This window comes from Corticium candelabrum, chromosome 1, assembly GCF_963422355.1.
Source record: "Corticium candelabrum chromosome 1, ooCorCand1.1, whole genome shotgun sequence".
Classification (NCBI taxonomy): domain Eukaryota; kingdom Metazoa; phylum Porifera; class Homoscleromorpha; order Homosclerophorida; family Plakinidae; genus Corticium; species Corticium candelabrum.
In genome coordinates this window covers 3,037,290-3,056,837 of record NC_085085.1, presented here as the reverse complement: position 1 = coordinate 3,056,837, position 19,548 = coordinate 3,037,290, and the positions used below count along the sequence as shown (strand labels likewise).

The 19,548-nt window shown below is 43.2% G+C and overlaps 2 protein-coding genes across 3 annotated transcripts; both read right to left on the bottom strand.

Moving 5' to 3' along the window:
• Window positions 1–5,030: 5,030 nt before the first annotated feature.
• Window positions 5,031–13,950, bottom strand: LOC134187440 (uncharacterized). Of its 2 annotated transcripts, none has more exons than XM_062655568.1 (9): window positions 13,873–13,950; window positions 12,983–13,202; window positions 12,571–12,790; window positions 8,445–8,791; window positions 8,238–8,387; window positions 7,450–7,763; window positions 6,217–7,392; window positions 5,885–6,143; window positions 5,031–5,821 (listed from the first exon to the last, which is right to left on the bottom strand). In XM_062655568.1, exons 2-9 carry the CDS (start codon window positions 13,199–13,201, stop codon window positions 5,354–5,356), a joined length of 3,153 nt encoding a protein of 1,050 aa, XP_062511552.1. In that variant the 5' UTR covers window position 13,202; window positions 13,873–13,950; the 3' UTR covers window positions 5,031–5,353. The 2 variants fall into 2 exon arrangements, with proteins under 2 accessions (XP_062511552.1, XP_062511544.1); XM_062655560.1 differs by lacking the exon at window positions 13,873–13,950 and adding an exon at window positions 13,264–13,494.
• A 2,503-nt stretch (window positions 13,951–16,453) lies between these two features.
• Window positions 16,454–19,110, bottom strand: LOC134188372 (uncharacterized). Its single transcript, XM_062656563.1, has 4 exons — window positions 18,810–19,110; window positions 17,601–18,752; window positions 17,271–17,529; window positions 16,454–17,206 (listed from the first exon to the last, which is right to left on the bottom strand). Exons 1-4 carry the CDS (start codon window positions 19,034–19,036, stop codon window positions 16,736–16,738), a joined length of 2,109 nt encoding a protein of 702 aa, XP_062512547.1. The 5' UTR covers window positions 19,037–19,110; the 3' UTR covers window positions 16,454–16,735.
• Window positions 19,111–19,548: the final 438 nt, after the last annotated feature.

Genomic DNA, 19,548 nt, shown 5'->3' with positions numbered 1-19,548 from the left:
CCATTTTCTTCAAAGTCTTGGTCAACAATGAGAACTTTTGTGGCGGCTATAGTAAATCCATTTGACATCGCAGATCCCTATTCATCAGGAGTCTTGCTGGAGAAACATTTGTAGTGCTATGGCTGGTATTTCTGTAGACTGACAAAAAATCTGTCACTACCTCTTCCAAACTTGCCTTTCCGCTCTCCATGCCTTTCTTGATTGCCCCTTTCAACGTTTTAACAAATCGTTCCGCTTGCCTGTTGCTCTGGGGATGGTAGGGAGGTACTAAGGTATGACGAATACCCTGTCTCTTGCAGAAAGTTTTGAATTCTGACGACACGAATTGGGGCCCATTATCTGACACGATTGCTTTGGTATACCAAACCTTGCGAATATGGGACGAAGTTGAGTAATGGTTTGGCTCGCTGAAGTTGCTACCTCATGTAGCTGTATTACCTCAGGCCATTTTGAGAACGCATCGACCACAAAAACCTACATTTTTTGCAATGGTCCGGCAAAATCAATGCGAATTCTTGCCCAAGGGCACTCAGGAAACTGCCATGGACGTAAGGGTACTTCTGGTGGTCTATCAGCATGCACAGCACAATTTTCACAATTTCGGGCCATACTCTCTACATCTCTGTCGATACCTGGCCACCATATGAACCTCCGTGCAAGTTTCTTCATCCGCTCCTGTATCAGCTCTAAAAGTTAAAAAACAGTCATCCACTCGTACCTTCACCTCAAGTTTCCTTAATGTATCACAAACAGTTTCTGCACAGTAAACATTCTTTGTGACAGAGTCAATGCAATAACTTGATTCTTCATCCTCCTGAGACGAGCTTCGTCTAAATGTACCTTCTGCAAGTTTCGATCTTGTTGTACCTTCTTTGTTTTCTGAATTACATCTCCAGGTTTAGCAACTTTGCTACGCCTAAATCCCAATGATTTTTCTTGGTTCTTCGCCGTCTTCTCCGTACATTCCCATTGATAGTGTACTTCTTCTCTGCATTGAAAACAGACAAACCCTCGTCCGGCCGGGTGACGTTTATTGTAAGGTTTGCCTCCCTTCACATATTTTCTGCCTTATAGATGACAATCTTTCCCTTGCGATTATGTTGTTGCCTCACGTGTTGCCATAACACTATCTCTTGCTCCTTCCAACGTCTTATCTAGGAGAATCACTTTATCCAATGCTTGCGTCAGTAAGTCTTCTCTCTCATACATCTTTTGTAGAATAGAGTCATCTTTAAGCCCTGCCACAAAAATGTCTTTCAATCTGTCTTCGTATTCTCCTGCCTTGAATGAACAATTCGTTGCGATTCGTTTCAATCTTTCGGCGTACTCCTGTACAGTCTCTTCTTCTCGCTGAATTCGCCGATGTAATTTCAATCGTTCTACCATTGCATTGCACTTACGCTGGAAGAACATGTGAGTCTTCTCAATAAGTTGTCCGACGTTGAAGTCTGTGATTTCCCTTGGCAGTACCGCGTTCTCCAGACGAATACGTATACCTTTATCTAGAAATTTCAGAAATATACTTCAGTGAGTGTCTTCCGTGATATTGTAATTTGTAACAGCTAAGTCCAGGTAGAACTTGAACGAATTGGTATTCCAACTCTTGAAACGCCGACACGAATCCTGACTCGCGTCTTAATTGAACGTACCAATTGACCTGGAAGGTGATTCAAAATTCTAGAATCCAAGAACCGGTTTCGAAGCCATCCGTTCGCAACGCTAATTGTAGTATAGGACTCAAAGATTGGTAAGAATAAATGTATCCTTTAGCCGGTAATCCAAATGACTGAGATGCCCCGCCTATAAAACCCCGGATGTCACATAACTCTCTCTCTTTATCTTATAAAGATCTCGTGCTTGCATTACGACCTTATTTATTACTTCCAGAATGTATCCAGGTTGTAGACTGTAAAGTACACAAATACATCAGGTAAAGAAAAATTGCCTTGCAATTGCACACCTTGGATGCGTATAGACATAACATAAAACTTATATACGTGCATGTACTCTAAAACTGTATTGTAGTGCTCGTAGAACTGGGTAAACCGTTCGTGTTATATCACCGTTATGTTGGATGCAGCTCCTGCTCGTATCACCAGTCCTATTTTGCCTGTCGTTGCTGCTCGATCACAAGGAGGAATATTATTAGAATTGAGGTGTGCAGCAATCGGTTCACTCTCACCGGACTGCTACTGGACCAACGGCTGACAAGCACCAAATTAGAAATCTTGCAAATCAAGAACATGAGTGAATTGGCAGTTGGCATTTATCGTTGCCATGCGATCAACCGTTTTGATCAAAACGTCTAAAATATGAAATTGGTAAGACTAACTTTTGTAAGGAAAGTCTGTATTACAGCATTATTTGTCTATTGTTAAAGAATTATCCCAGTTGCAATTTGTGCAACGTCCACCACTGAAATTTGACTTTCAGGTGTACACCTGATAAAATAGAGCTTTCTTGCACAGCATTGTGGCATTCGCTCCAACAGTCGACACCCATTGGTCGATCAGACATTATTATAAGATAAAACACGGATGCGTTAAAGAATCTGAATAAAGTAAAGTATATCTATATCTTTGTTTGCGAATGGAATGCTGGTTATTCCTGATCCAAACCTTGCAACTTTGGTGAGTACAAATTCAGTGCTCAACATGACGGAGAAAGTATTTTTGCGAAAACACGAATTTCATCTCTACCTAGAGGTGTCGATACACAACTTTAGTTACTCCTAGAGGCAACAAGGACTACAGGGTTATATAACCTTTCTTAGATATGAGGTGAATGTTGACAACTGACGCATGTGGAGGATTCAGACAATTTACGTACGACGAATCAGTTCCTTATGCAGTTTCATTGTCTACCGTATGTTACAAATCAAGGAGATACGATTGTCCTGTTTGCTATCACTGGGCGTCCACTGATGAAGAAAAACGTATATTTCATGATGATACTTCTAAGTTGGGTGCTAGAGTGTATGCAGGCCAATGTAACTGGACCGGTGCTGAGTGGGTAGGCAAGCTGCGTTATTTTTCAGATTTCGTGATTCTGCGTTAATCAATGCTTACAAAACCGTTTATAAAGACGATGGTTTTGAAGTTGAATTCCAACATTATCATATCAATCAACTCGAGGGCACTGTCTGCATTGAAAACTGACCTGACTTTACTGATGTGTAGTTGCTTGACTATTATATTGGATTTCTGTTCGTTGCAAATGTATTCTCTCTTGCGCCTCTAAAACTGCAGAGCTAAAATAGCTTTTTCTAAGACACGCACAAATTCTTGATGACGTAAGAGTAACAAAAGCTGTACTCACTATACATATTGGCTACAGCTTCTCTGCTGGGTTGACGCCATCAATACAATTGCTAGTGCGCGTTCTCTAACTTTTTATTCTCTGTGCCGTTAATAGGATTGACCTGCATGGGTATATACATGAAAGCATAGGCTTTCAACCGTTGATAGTACCGTATTTCCTTGAAGAGTTACCCATGTTCGATTAGTAACCCTGACCAATAGTAACCCGTGAATCTGATCATTTGAAAATAGTAGCCCGCGCTCGATTAGTAACCCATGCCTTGGATGTCAGAGATCAAATGAAACACAAAATATTAAGGGAACAATTTCGCAAAAGAAGATAAAGGCAATGAACATGACGATGTTGACAGTTTGGTTGTCTATGATGAACACACTGAATATGCTATAGCGGTAACTGAATAAGGGTGACCGTAACTTAGAAGTTTTGTATGCGCGAAGAGTTGTGTTCCAATAATACTTGTATAGCATTTTACTTCAACTTGAACCATGATGGCAGGAATGAAAAAACAGCAACACATGCTGGACTAGTAATCCGTGGTTTGAATTGTTTTGAAAAATCGTAATACACGGGTTACTATACAAGCAAATACGACAATTTTTAATTCTTTCTTAAATATACCTTTTAAAATTATATTGTCTACGTGGACTATAGATCTTGAAATAATTTTAGACTCGTATGTGACCTGTCGAGTATTCTCTCTTTTACGACGACCATTCGTGTTTCTTGTCGAGCAGTGTTTTTGTTGCTTTTCATTACGACTTACTGAGCCTGTCATTAGACAGTTCTAATATTCGAATAACATTACGTAGTTAGGTTCTCTGGCCATTCATTCTCAACAACGACAGAGAGAAAGATTACAACGACCGTTGAGTGCATAGAGCTCGTAGAAAATTGCATAGCGATGCCGTGCACCTTTATGCGTTAAGCGACAAAGATGTTCCCAACTCCACAGACTTTAATGTGATCTGTGAAGCGTTCATAAAAGAGATTTCTAGCAAACAGCTAGCGTAATTCGTTCTTGTGATTGGCTGTTCTTGTCGGATCCGGAAATAGACAACATAACCTCTCTAGCCCTGACTGTAACCCTAGGAACGGTGTCTTCACGAACCTAATTTCAAAAATGGAAATGTATTTTTGGACATACGCATGTTAGTTATAATCTAACGAAAAATACAATACTATTGACCATTTTATATGCAATATACTTTAAAAAGGATTTTATAAAAATTAAAAATGCAGTGTTCTAAAATAAATTTTTAAAAAACTTTGAATGTAATAATATTTTGGCTATAGGTGTTAGTTACCCTATAATACCAGCCGTTGTTGTATATCAAGTCAAACTTCCTACATTTCATGATGCCTAAGTGTGTGCGTGTAGTTGTATATGTGTGCGTGTGCTTGTATGTGTGTGCGTGTGCTTGTATGTGTGTGCGTGTGCTTGTATGTGTGTGCGCGCTTGTGTGTCCGTGTTTGTAGAAACCCTCTTTCCATTGCCCACTTGCAGTTGGGAGAATTTGTTATAAAATTGGATAAACTATTGAGCCTTCTGAAAAGCGTCAGAATCCATTTAGTAAACCTGTTGTGACGTCATTTAGATGCATGGTCTGTAAGCCATGCAATGAATTCATGACATGTACACTACATGATAGAAGAACGATCGACGCTTGTGTAGATTATATCCTTACATTGACGTCTACACAGTTGCCAGTTGCACGTTGAATTAGTTGACTCAATAACCACCCAAATTTAACAGCAAACATGTAGTAAACTCATAACCGCAGTTTCTCTGAAAGAACGTAATTCACATTCACATAATAACTGCAATGACAATTATATGATAAGATAAGATACAGCTACCATAAAAGCCCAGGAGCAATCGCGACTTGTAAACATGCAAACAGCTACAACAACTACATATATTGAAAGCAGTTATGGTATGTTCAGTCACGGCCTATAACACATTGAAATGCAAAGAAAACTTGACACTTTGTAGTAAGAATGGCATTCATGCATTCCCAGTTTCAATGCGTAGTCAGTCGTCGCGTCCAACAGTTATAGCAGATATCATTTCATGAGTTCTATGTGCCGATGGCCGACTGTCAGGGTTTGATGACCAGCAGGCTCTTGCAACATTTGCCCACGCTATAATTTCAGTCTGAGGCACAGCGACTTCAGTAGCTGGCTTGGGTTGCTGAAGGGTCTCATACGGAATGTCTTCACCAATAAATTTTCCAACACCTGGACGTAGCTTACCTGTCTCTACCCTCTTCAAGAAAAGCTGCAAGGGAGGTGCCTTTGTGACTTCATAAACTCGTTTTTTGTGCCATAGCTCCCACATAATGATTCCGAAACTAAAAATATCTGCTAGTTCTGTGTACGGCTTCTCACGAAATACTTCCGGTGCCATGTACCACAGTGTTCCACATAGTGTACCTTTTACTTGTTCGATTGGCTTCGCAAGTCCCATGTCTGCAAGACGCACTTTTTTCTGACCTGTTATCTAGAGAAAGAAAACAACTGAAACAATAGTCATTATACTGACAATAGCATATTGATTGCTTACGAGCACATTTTCAGGTTTCATATCTCTATGAATGATGCCATTGTCATGTAGGTAACAAATCCCACTGAGCATATCCAGTGCAAGACTTTGAGCAATCGAAAAGCCACGTAGTGTGTAAGCTGGCTCTTCTTGGACATCTTTAATAAAAGAAGCCAAAGTTCCGCGGTCACACCATTCGTACAGCAATCCTATCTTCAGAGGGTGTAACGAGAGTTGTACTGACCCCAAAAACTTGACGATGTTCTCATGATTGCATTTTCTATCAAAATATAATTTGACAAGTGTTCAACAAACCATGCATGGTAATGACTATAAAGATTAAAGATTGATACCTGCAAACATCAAATTCTTTCTTCACATCAGAAGCTGTGTTTCCCTGCGTAATATCACGTTTTATTACTTTTAATGCAACTTCATCCGCTCCACGAATGGTGAGTTTGTAAACTTCAGAAAAACTTCCACTACCTATTGCTGGTTTCGACGGTGGCCACGAGATATCATTGCTGGTAAACTTGTGAGGCATGCATTGGAGAGTCAAAATTGATAATTTGCCATTTAGGTCTTGGCATTTGCCTAACAATTCTTCATACTTTGGACAATTTTTCTCCTCTGCCTTTTCGACTGAGGCTAAGGTTTTCTGAATTTGGTTATGCATCTGAGGAAGTGTGTCTAATACAGCTTGCACAGGTTTGCAATGAGACCGCAGCAGCGTCAATATCATCTCTTGCAGTTGTGAAGTATTTGCAATAAACTCGTCATAAGCTTGCTTTACGTTCCTTTTAAATTTTTCGATGCCAGTACTTTGCCAAACCTTTTTAGCAACTGCTACAGCCACTACACTGCCAACAAAACCTAGTATAGACCAGGGTGCTGCAACTGCAACTACGGCCCTTGGTAATGCCACTGTCGCTAAAAACTCTCCTGTCCCCCACCTTGCGACCATTCCTAAGACAGTCCTCGCACCTAACGATACGCCGACACCGGCGCAAAAGGCAAGGAATTGGGATATTCTCGAAGTTTGTGATAAATCGTCTTGATTGTCGTTGATTCTAAATGTTGGTTGAACAGAACCGCTTATGTGCAAGCTTGCTTGAATCAGCATTTGCTGTGCTTTTGCAACATCTCGATCCAATGCTGTTCTTGCCCATTGCTGAAGATCATTTTCCTTGCAGTAGCTATCTAGAATCTGAAATACCTTCATATACAAAAATTGTTCTACTTTGCCTGCATCAACAGCTGCCTTCTGTTCAACCGGTAAAGAAGATACATCCCAATTATGAAAGCTTTCACAAACCCCGTCCGACTGAAGGTAAGGCAAAAGGTCATCTTTAAGGCTGCCAACTTTCGTCTCGAGTTTGGCTTTCATTTCTTTTAACAATGTTTGAAACTGTTCTAGATTGTCCCTGCTCTTACTTTTTAATTCATTTCTCTGTGAAACAGGTAATTTCAGCTGCCTGATAGTTGTTTGCAACATATTTTCAACAGAGACAATAAAGTCGCAAGGTTTGCTAGACATATAACCAAAATAATAAAGTACACTTGAAAATCATTATTACTTGACATACCTTAAGGATTTCATAATGATGTTGTTGAGGGATTCTGGAAGAATTTTTGTAATAGTTTTGCAGACTACTTCCAGATCTGGAGTTGACGTGCCTGTCTTGTATAGACAAATTTCGGCTTGTTTCGAGTTGAGTGGTAGCACTTGATAAGGTCTAATCATTGGCCATCGTCTTTCAAGGTATTTAGTAACAATACGTAACTGCTCCTTTTTTGCCTCTTCATCAACCATATCCCACTTGTTCAAAACAAAGATTGCAGACTCCGGTGAAGCTGAATATTCCACTTGTTTCTCAAAAGCTTTCAGCAAATCGCCAACCTATGAAGATCAACGGAAAAATAGAAAGGAACATGGAAAGAAAAAATGCAAACTTTACGTAATTAGAAGCTTTAGACAGACGCACAAACAATCGCTTAGTCGACATAATCTATAAACTTTCACGGGACATGTTATGGTATGTATGTGATGATAGAATACCAGCTTCTGTCCTTCCAGTAATGTATCAATGTATGAAATTGTATGACTATGACAATGTTGTTTAAACTAGAAAAGCAACTGAAGAACGTACTTCTTACAACTTCTCTTTCTGCTAAAGTTAGACTATATAAAATTACAAACTTTACACATTCTATAGGCAATTTTAGAGTCAATTACTACACTTATAAAATTTTAAAAAATATAAAATGAAATTAAATCCTATTAGGTTTATAAATGTAAAACGGCACAGTTTCAACATTACCTTTATTATAACTGTCAGTAACACATTCACTATGTGCATTAAGTTAGCCTCACCTGCGCTGCTTCTTCTGCAGATCGACTACCGTCCAACACGAAAATAAAGCCACAAGCGACTTCTCTTTGGGCCTTCTCCGTCATCTCTCTAGCATGGCAATTTTCTGGATCGTCTTCTGTCGTTCCTGGACTATCAATCAGTGTAACGTTCTAAAAATTAGCAAACAGTCGAGAAAACTCACTTATTTTTATTCTGTTAGAATTTACTTTTAGAAACTCCAGGGGCCACAAAATTTCTAATCGTACGCATTTACCATTGCTACAATCGTCGTCAGAAGTGTCCTCTTTCTCAGCTGATGTTTCTTGAAGTTGATCACTGCTGATTCCTGTAGAAGTAACAATTCTACGAAGATTTTCTTGGTGTTCTGGGGTAGTTAAGTCAAGCAATATTTTAGTTTCTTTGTCATCGCCTTCCTTGTAATGAGCAATAGCCTGTTTTGTTTCGCCGAATCTCACTTCACAAAGCATGGAGGTCGTAGCATTGTGACCTGTGGGAAGCAGTCGTTCCACAAGCAGAAGGTTAAGCAATGTTGTTTTTCCGGAAGAAGTGCTACCTAAATGAGAAAATTTGACATCATTGTAAACTTCTGATGAAAAGTGTAGAGCTGAATGTTGCCTGAAAAGTCCATTTACGAAAGACAGTCCAACTGCTTACACAAACCCGAACGCCCACCACCTACCCAATTACTCACCACACACCCACCAACTTACAATCCCACACACTTACTTACCCACCAAATACTTAGCGACCAAGCCAACCACTTGCCCACCCACCCACCCACTAGCCCGCCCACCCGCCCACTTGTATCCCGCCCACTTGCCCACCCGCCCACTTGCCCACCCGCCCACTTGACCGCCCACCCGCGCACTTGACCGCCCACCCGCGCACTTGACCGCCCACCCGCGCACTTGACCACCCGCGCACTTGACCACCCACCCACCCTTTACCTACCTGCCCACCCTTTACCCACCCATCCTTTGCCCGCTCACCCATTCACTTGGCCACCCACCTATACTTTTGACCACCTACCCACCCACTCACTTGCCCACCTACCCACTCACTTTCTCACATGCTCACTTTCTCACCCACCCACTCACCCACCCACTCACCCACCCACCCACCCACCCACCCACCCACCCACCCACCCACTTGTCCATCTACTTGCACAACCACCTACCCACTTAATACTCACCTACTTTCCACCCACCCACTTACCACTACCCACCCACTTACCACTACCCACCCACTTACCACTACCCACCCACTTACTCAAACACCCACCAACCCACTAGCCCACACACTCTCTCACTTGCGCAATCAACCAACAACTTGCGCATCTACCCACCCACTTACCGCGCATCTACCCACCCACATACCGCGCATCTACCCACCCACTTACCGCCCAACTACGCACTTACTCACCCACTCACTTTCCCAGCCACCCACACACTCAATTGCCCTCCTACTTACCCATTTACCCACACACCCATTTACTCACCCACACACCCATTTACCCACCTACCCACCCACTCGCTTTCCCAGCCACCCACACACTCAATTGCCCTCCTACTTACCCATTTACCCACACACCCATTTACCCACCCACACACCCATTTACCCACACACCCATTTACCCACCCACCCATTTACCCACCCACCCATTTACCCACCCACCCATTTACCCACCCACCCATTTACCCACCCACCCACTTACCCACCCACTTACCCACCCACCCACCCACTTACCCACCCACCCACCCACCCACCCACCCACCCACCCACTTACCCACCCACCCACCCACCCACCCACCCACCCACCCACTTACCCACCCACCCACCCACTTACCCACCCACCCACCCACCCACCCACCCACCCACCCACCCACCCACCCACCCACCCACCCACCCACCCACCCACCCACTTACCCACCCACCCACCCACTTACCCACCCACCCACCCACTTACCCACCCACCCACCCACTTACCCACCCACCCACTTACCCACCCACCCACCCACTTACCCACCCACCCACCCACTTACCCACCCACCCACCCACCCACTTACCCACCCACCCACCCACTTACCCACCCACCCACCCACTTACCCACCCACCCACCCACTTACCCACCCACCCACCCACCCACCCACCCACCCACCCACCCACTTACCCACCCACCCACTTACCCACCCACCCACCCACCCACTTACCCACCCACCCACCCACCCACTTACCCGCCCACCCACCCGCCCACCCACCCACCCACTTACCCACCCACCCACCCACCCACTTACCCACCCACCCACCCACTTACCCACCCACCCACCCACTTACCCACCCACCCACCCACTTACCCACCCACCCACCCACTTACCCACCCACCCACCCACTTACCCACCCACTTACCCACCCACTTACCCACCCACTTACCCACTCACCCACCCACTTACCCACTCACCCACTTACCCACTCACCCACCCACTTACCCACTCACCCTTCTGATGTCCAACCCACTCACCCACCCGATGGCCAACCCACTCACCCACCCGATGGCCAACCCACTCACCCACCCGATGGCCAACCCACTCACCCACCCAAGCACCTGCCTACCCAAGCACCTGCCTACCCAAGCACCTGCCTACCCAAGCACCTGCCTACCCAAGCACCTGCCTACCCAAGCACCTGCCTACCCACCCACCTGCCTACCCACTCAACCACCTGCCTACTCACCTACCTGCCTACTCACCTACCTACCCACCCTTCCACCTACCGACCAACTCACCCAATTACCCAAGTACCCAACCACACTCCCACTTACCAACCCACCCACTCACCTACTTACCCATCAACCCACCACTTATCCACTCACCCACATGTTCACTCACCCACTTATCGACCTACCCACTTATCGACCCACCCACTTATCCAGCCACTTACCCACTTACGCACCGACACACACACTTGCCTATCCACCTACCACACACTTACCTTCCCACCTACCACCCACTTACCCACCGACATACCCCACTCACTAACCCACCTACCCACCCACTTACCCACGCATCACCCACTTACCCACGCATCACCCACTTACCCACGCATCACCCACTTACCCACGCATCACCCACCTACCCAAACACCTACTCACCGACTTCCCCACGCACCCACTCACTTACCCACCCACTCACTTACTTACCCAGTACAAACCTTCTTACCCATCCACACACCTAGTTACACACCATGCACACACTTATCCGTTCACCACCCACTTATCCATCCACCCACCCATTTATTCATCCACCCACCCATTTATTCATCCACCCACCCATTTATTCATCCACCCACCCATTTATACATCCACCCACCAACTTACTCATTCACCCACCTCCCACTTAACACCCTAGTTACTCAACCACGTACTCAATTAACCCACCCACGTAATTACTTACCCACCAACGTACTTAATTACCCACCCACCTATTTACCCATCCACTCACCCACCCATTCCATCACCCATTTTCCTCCAAACATACACACACGTGCACGCGCAAACACACACACACACACACACACACACACACACACACAAACGATCGCACACACACACACACACACAAACGATCACACGCACGCACTCACGAACAAACATACACAATCACACACTTGAAATAGGTTGCAAGACGGCTATATAGCATTTCCTGATGGCTTTGTGCTATATAAGCAGCTCAAACGTAGGTCAATAAAGCTGATCTTGGAAAACAGAAGTTTGAAGTGGCTGGGATACTGGACTCCATGCAACATTGGTTCCTGGATAGAAGAGGGCCGTAACTGTATGCCAACGCTCAGTTGGATGTTCCTTTTAAATAACATTGGCACTGTTTAACTGTAATAGATTCTATTTCGGGATTATTAAATTTTAATTGTGGACGACAAAGATGAAAATTACAGGCAAAGATGCCTTTGCTAAGAGACGTAACTGCTGAACTACGTCTCATTTTCAAACTCCTAATTCCAGCCAAGAGCTGGAACAGTGGACAAGTCAGTGATCCATCACGTCTTTCAAAAAGGTCAATCGAACGCGCCCTATAGATATATATTTAGCTAATATAAAAGGTGTCCAAATGCGTTGACCATCAAATATCTGCTATTATTCTGACAAACCGGATTTCACTGGTACATTAACAGCTTAAGAGATGTTGAAAAAGTGGGATAGCTGAAGCCATTAGCATAATGTACAATTTCCTGTCGTCTATACTACGCATACAGTACAACTAGGGTGGCTAAATACTTACAAGTAATTCAAGCAAAACAATGCAATAGTGACACAATTACCTGCAATTAAAAGCACCGGCTTCTTGGAGCAATCTTTTCTGATGTCTTCGAATGCTTTCTTGCTCAACCACCTTTCTTTGTCTTCTGTCAGGCTGAGTCTTTTCAACCACTCATAGACATCATCCAAATAGACAAATTCTCTGATATCGTCGCATAATTGTAACAGTTCGTCTTTCGTAGTGCCAAATTTTTGGAGTACCGATTCAGCAATTGTGATCGGCTAAGATAACACATAAAAAATTATTATCACAAAGGAAGCTCGAGGCGTGCGCATACACACACACACACACACACACACACACACACACACACACACACCACACACACACACACACACACACACACACACACACACACACACACACACGCCTGTGCGCGCATCCCCAACACATCTGCATGGTTTCCAATTTACCGGAGGTTGGCGCGGAGTCAATGTCTCTCGATGTTGGAGAAGTCGCTCCTGCAAGTGTAGTGAAGTTGTACAGCCGTCAGTTTGAACCCTTTCGGTTGCACACCATGCACATAGCTGAGGTAATTCTGTACAATTAACAATCTCTTGTGCAGACGGAAGGTTGTTGCTGGAATCTGTGGACAACCGCTCCGTCCTAGACATATGCTTCTTCGTAGACATGCTGAAAGAAACATTATCACAATGACGAACACGCTTATAACCTAGCGTACAAGAAATGTCACAGTATAACTTCTTTTGCTTTTTCTCTACCCAGAAACACAAACTTTACAAAAATGGCGAATAAATGAACATGTCAGAGGACGCTTTCACATACAGGGTTAACTCAGGTGAAATTGGGTTAAGCGAAGACACGCCCTAGAATAATCTAAAACGCAGCAGTTATGCGTGACACACTCACAATACTCGATTGTGATGTAGGAGATAAGCATGAATAAGTACATACCTATCCCTACCTACCCATAATTTTCTCAAAATGCTTTTATACTTGTAGATATCAGCCTCGATCCGAACGCACGCGGTAGGCAGTGGAAATCGAACCCGCCCCGCCCCGATTTTACTTCCTGCTTATATATCGCATGACGCAACTTCCGCGACGGAACAAAGCCCACCCGAGTCGAGACCCCAAGAGTGGTCCATGACAAGTCGAGCTCGAGCGCAGGCGCGAGCCAGTCGAAATCGCACCCGTCCGGCAGCGTCTGTGCGCCAATCCGTCCATCCGTCCCGCTCATTGCGTGCGTACAGACGGGACGGACAAGGTGGCGCCTAGCGCAATCATTTACAAATAGAGAAGAGAAAAGATGAAGAGCAATACTGCCTAGAGCGCTACTCACCTTCAATCAACTGTTGCTCTAGCCCCAGCCTGTTAGGGAGTCGACAGATGAAAGGTGTGAGTCAATGCAGTCAGTCAGCCAACGTCCCGTAGGACCTCGCTTTCCTTTTCTAGCGCGCCGGTTCGCCCCTGCATATACAGTAGTTCCACGTGCTCCGCCACGACGAAATACGCATTTTATTGCAATACACAAAATTAAGACTCTTCGGCGGTCCCGGGAGACCTGTGTTACATAGTATGACATACGGGCTCGTTGTTCGAGCACGTGCGAAGTCAACAGCGCGATTTGAGACCTTGTTTGGGAACAGGAAAGTTGCATGGTGAACGCCATGCTAAGCCGGAAGTCGCAACTCAACTACGCACTGCAACACCGTCGAGTCGACACACCACTAGACGCTTTTCTCACTAGACGCTTGTCTAACGTGCTATCATTGTACCGTGTTGTCAGAAAACTAGATTCTTTGAGACGGCCGTGTGCTCATATCTACGAATGCCACTTGTTGTAATCACTTTGCATTACCGCTCATGCTAATGCCAGAATCGGCAGTGACTGTAAATGTAAGGCTACTTACTGTATACTGTACAACTTGTCAAACTACTTGCTAGCGTATTCTATTGTTTAGCTTCTGGCTAATTAAATGTTGATCTGTGTTTGAAAAGAATTTTCTGATGTAATACACAACGCATGCCTATATTACAGCAACAAATTAGACTACTGAACGTGTCTAGTACAGTATATATTGACTGTGCAACAATTAGTCAACTAATCAATTAATTTAAGAACTATCTATTAATAATAAACTGCAGTTACATGCCTCTATATAATATTATTGGAAAATTGATCTCATTTGCATATACGTGTAGTACACACTTACTCACTATTCCTCTAGTAAGAGTCTCTCTGATAAATTTACGGTCGTGTGATAGTGATATTTTGATAATAATTAATACTTTGATAATAATTAATACTTTGAGTGATTATTGTTCATATTTGTTACACAATCAAGAATTTGGGTTGATTTGATTTCAAGAGCAGCCACTACCCACTGTTTCAACTCTTCTTTCAATTTTCTGGATCTCTGCAGTGGTACCACATCTAGCACAAGACTGGCAATCTCTTCCAGGATAAACAGTTTCTCCACTTTTTCTCTTCCTCATATTCGATGCATATGTAAGAGTATATTAAAATGCAGCAACAAACAGTTCACCCTCTACACCTCTTCAACATCAATCCTCTTGGTCAGTTATGACTCCTTATATCATCAAAACACTTACAGCTATCAGCTAACTCGAAAATCAATTTGATAAAGTTACAGAAGAACAGAACAAGAGAACACTAGAAAATAATATTACAAAAAAGTAGAGGAATACCGTAACTCGTTGAAAACAGCACTCAGCGCAAAGAAATCTCAACAGAATTGCGATATCTCACCTTATAAGACTGCTGTGGCGCAGAACCGTGATTTCTGCTTGACGATTCTTACTCCCATTACTGGACAGTGTGTCAAGTCTGGGGTCAGAAACATCCTGTATTTGTAGATGCACACCAGATTTTAGAATGCAGTATAACGCGATCGCATGCTCTCTTTACAATTTACCAGGTTGTTGGTGAAAAACCGTCAAGAGACGGCAGTGTGCTCAAAAACGATCGCGACGCTACCACGTGATTAGTCGCAAATGCGCCAGTCTATCGTCAGTTCATTGGACAAGACTTAGCCAATATGTTGTCCTTTACGTGCACATCTTCTACAGACAGTGATCTTCGTCCTAGTGTCCTTCTTTCCAGTAGTTTTCCAAACGCAACCACGCTTAGAAAGGCGGAAAGCTCCCGGATATCCAAAAAAATAGATTCTAGCCGCGCCCCCGTAAAACCAAGCCTTGGCTGACGAACTGAATTGGTGGTTGTAGAGGTGTTGAAAGCTGGTTAGTCTACTGCATGCTTTTACACCATGCGCAATACGTAATTTCCTGAGAACACGCCTTATGGCAATGGGCGCGGTCAATACTTTGACTGATCTGTTTGCCAAGAAGATGACCCTACATGCGACTTGTGTTTTCACGTGTTACTCTAGCCACAGTATTCGAATAGTTGCCCAATTCTTGATGTGTCTTGAGTTGCGTCATGAGGTCTTTGGGCCATTACATGTTGTTTTGAATAGAGCAATCACCAGTGTAGCGTGGTCTTCGAGTTTGGCGGGCCGATAAATTAGGCTACAAACCACGGCCATGTCTTACACAAAGCTACAGCCATTTTCTACTTTTCTAGATCGCAGTTTGTAGATGTCTAATTAAACTAATATTAATCTCAGGTTACAAATAAACTGTACATGTGGAACTGAGTGCCGTCAGTGTGCGTGTAGATGAGTGCATGGAAACACTGTTACCGTCTGTGCCAAAAAGGTTTTCATGGCTCGTGTGCGTGCGTGTCCGTGTTTGTAGAAGCTCTCATTCCCTTGCCCGCTTGCACTTAGAGAATTTGCTATAAAAGCGGCGGTAATTTATTAGAACTATTGAGCCTTCCTAATACGCATCAGGACCATTTAGTAAAAATGTTGGAACGTGCATAGTCTGTACGATCGGCACTTGTGTAGATTATATTCATATACAAACGTCTATTAGAGTTGCCAGTTGTACGTGGAATCAGTCAACTCAATAACTAGCGACCCAAAATTAACAGCAAACAGCTATCATACAAGCCCAGGCACAATCGTGACTTGTAAACATGCAAACAGCTACAACAACTATACATATTGCAAGCAGTTATGGTGTGTTCAGTCACGCCCTATACCACACTGAAATTCACAGAAAACTTTGCACTTTTGTAGTAAGAATGGCTCGCATGCATTGCGAGATATTTTACGTAGTCAGTCGTCGCGTCCAACAGAAATAGCAGATATTATTTCAAGAGCTGTATGCGCCGACGGCCGATTTTCAGGGTCTGATGACCAGGAGTCTCTTGCAACATCTGCCCACGCTTTAGTTTTAGTCTGTGGTAGCACATCGACCGATATAGCTGGCTTGGGTTGTTGAAGGGTCCCATTCAGAATCTCTTCTCCAATAAATTGTCCTTCACCTGGACGTAGCTCACCTGTCTCTACCCTTTCCAAGAAAAGCTGTAAGGGAGGTGGATTTGAGACTTCATAAACTCGTTTTTTGTGCCATAGCTCCCACATAATGATCCCGAAACTAAACATATCTACTTGTTCTGTGTACGGCTTCTCACGAAATACTTCCGGTGCCATGTACCACAGTGTTCCACATAGCGTACCTTTTACTTGTTCCATTGACTTTGCCAGTCCCATGTCTGCAAGACGCACTTTATTCTGACCTGTTATCTAGGAAAGAAAACACAGCTGAAACAATAGTTATGCTAGTGACAATAGCATATTGTTTGCTTACGAGCACATTTTCAGGTTTCATATCTCTATGAATGATGCCATTGTCATGAAGATAACAAATACCAAGGAGTATACCCAGTGCCAGACTTCGAGCAATGGGAAAGCCACTTAGTGTGTAAGCTGGTTCTTCTTGGGCATCTTTAATAAAAGAAGCCAAAGTTCCGCCGTCGCACCATTCGTACAGCAATCCTATCTTCAGGGGATGTGACGAGAGTTGTACTGACCCCAAAAACTTGACAATGTTCTCATGATTGCATTTTCTACAAAATAAATTTGGAAAGTGTACAACAAACCAAGCATAGTAGTGACAATAAACGACAAAAGTTGATACCTGCAAACGTCAAATTCTTTCTTCACATCAGAAGCTGTGTTTCCCTGCGTAATATCACGTTTTATTACTTTTAGTGCAACTTCATCCGCTCCAGGAATGGTGAGTTTGTAAACTTCTGCAAAACTTCCACTACCTACTGCTGTTTTCGGCTGTGGCCACGAGATATCATTGCTGGTAAACTTGTGAGGCATGCATTGGAGAGTCAAAATTGATAATTTGGCATTTAAGTCTTGGCATTTGCTTAACAATTCTTCATACTTTGGACGATGTTCCTCCTTTGCCCGTTCAATTACAGCTAAGGTTTTCTGAAGTTGCCCATACATTTGAGGAAGTGTGTCTGATACAGCTTGCACAGGTTTGCAATGATACTGCAGCAGCGTCAATATAACCTCTTGCAGTTGTGAAGTATTTGTAATAAACTCGTCATAAGCTTGCCTTATGTTCCTTTTAAAGTTTTCGATGACAGTACTTTGCCAGACCCTTTTAGCTACTGCTACAGCCACTACACTGCCAACAAAACCTACCATAGACCAGGGTACTGCAACTGCAACTACGGCCCTCGGTAATGCCACTGTCGCTAAAAACTCTCCTGTCACCCAACTTGCGCCTATCGATATGCCGACACCGGCGCAAATAGCAAGGAATTGGGATATTGTCGAAGATCGTGATAAATCGTTGTGATTGTCCTTGATTCCAAATGTTGATTGAACAGAACCGCTTATGTGCAAGTTTGCTTGAATCAGCACTTGCTCTGCTTTTGCAACATCTCGAGCCAATGCTATTTTTGCCCATTGCTGAAGGTCATCTTTCTTGAAGCGGCTATCTACAATCTGAAATAGCCTCATATACAAAAATTGTTGTACGTTGCCTGCATCAACAGCTGTCCTCTGGTCAACCGGTAAAGAAAGTACATTCCAATTATAAAAGCTTTCACGAACGCTGTCCGTCTGAAGATAAGGCAAAAGATCATCTTTAAGCCAGCCAACTTTCATATCGAGTTTGGCTTTCATTTCTTTTAACAATATTTCAAACTGTTCTAGATTTTCCATGCTCTTACTATTTAATTTATCTCTCTGTGAAACAGGTAATTTCAGCTGCCTGATAGTTGTTTGCAACATATTTTCAACAGAGACAATAAAGTCGCAAGGTTTGCTAGACAGATAACCAAAATAATGAACTATAGTTGAAAATCATTATTACTTGACATACCTTAGGGATTTCATAATGATGTTGTTGAGAGATCCTGGAAGAATTTTTGTAATACTTTTGAAGACTTCTTCCAGATCTGGAGTTGACGTGCCTGCATAGTATAGAAAAATTTCGGCTTGTTTCGAGTTGAGTGGGAGCACTTGGTAAGGTCTAATCATTGGCCATCGTTCTTCGAGGCATTTAGTAACAATACCTAACTGCTCCAATTTCGCCTTTTCATCAACCATATCCCACTTGTTCAAAACAAAGATTGCAGACTCCGGTGAAGCTAAATATTTAACTTGTATTTCAAAAGCTTTCAGCAAATAGCCAGCCTATGCAGAGTAACGAAAAATAGAAAGAAATATGAAAGGAAAACATGCAAACTTTACGCAATTAGAAGTTTTAGACAGACGCACAAACAAACGCTTAGCCGACCTATTTCATGAACTTTCATGGTACATGTAATGGTATATATGTGAAGATAGAATATCAGCCTCTGTCCTTGCAGTAATGTATCAAGGTTTCAAATTAGATAACTATGACAATGTTGTTTAATCTGGAAAAACAACTGAAAAACATACTTCTTACAACTTCACTTTCTGCCAAAGTTAGACTATTAAAAAGTTGAAACTTTGCAGATTGTTAGCGCAATTTCTATAGTTAATTACTACACTTATGAAATTCTTAAAAATGTAGTATGCAATAAAATCCTATTAGCCTAAAAACGTTTTAACGGCACAGGTTCAATATTACCTTT

What these genes read in the sequence shown, in the direction of transcription:
- LOC134187440 (XM_062655568.1), bottom strand. Translation starts at nt 13,201, where the DNA reads ATGTCTACGAAGAAGCATATGTCTAGGACGGAGCGGTTGTCCACAGAT. An exon ending in ATCATTATGAAATCCTTAAG is followed by an intron (nt 7,393 to 7,449) that starts GTATGTCAAGTA and finishes TTATATGTCTAG; the next exon opens with CAAACCTTGCGACTTTATTG. An exon ending in AAAGAATTTGATGTTTGCAG is followed by an intron (nt 6,144 to 6,216) that starts GTATCAATCTTT and finishes ATATTTTGATAG; the next exon opens with AAAATGCAATCATGAGAACA.
- LOC134188372 (XM_062656563.1), bottom strand. Translation starts at nt 19,036, where the DNA reads ATGGTTGATGAAAAGGCGAAATTGGAGCAGTTAGGTATTGTTACTAAA. An exon ending in ATCATTATGAAATCCCTAAG is followed by an intron (nt 18,753 to 18,809) that starts GTATGTCAAGTA and finishes TTATCTGTCTAG; the next exon opens with CAAACCTTGCGACTTTATTG. An exon ending in AAAGAATTTGACGTTTGCAG is followed by an intron (nt 17,530 to 17,600) that starts GTATCAACTTTT and finishes TTTATTTTGTAG; the next exon opens with AAAATGCAATCATGAGAACA.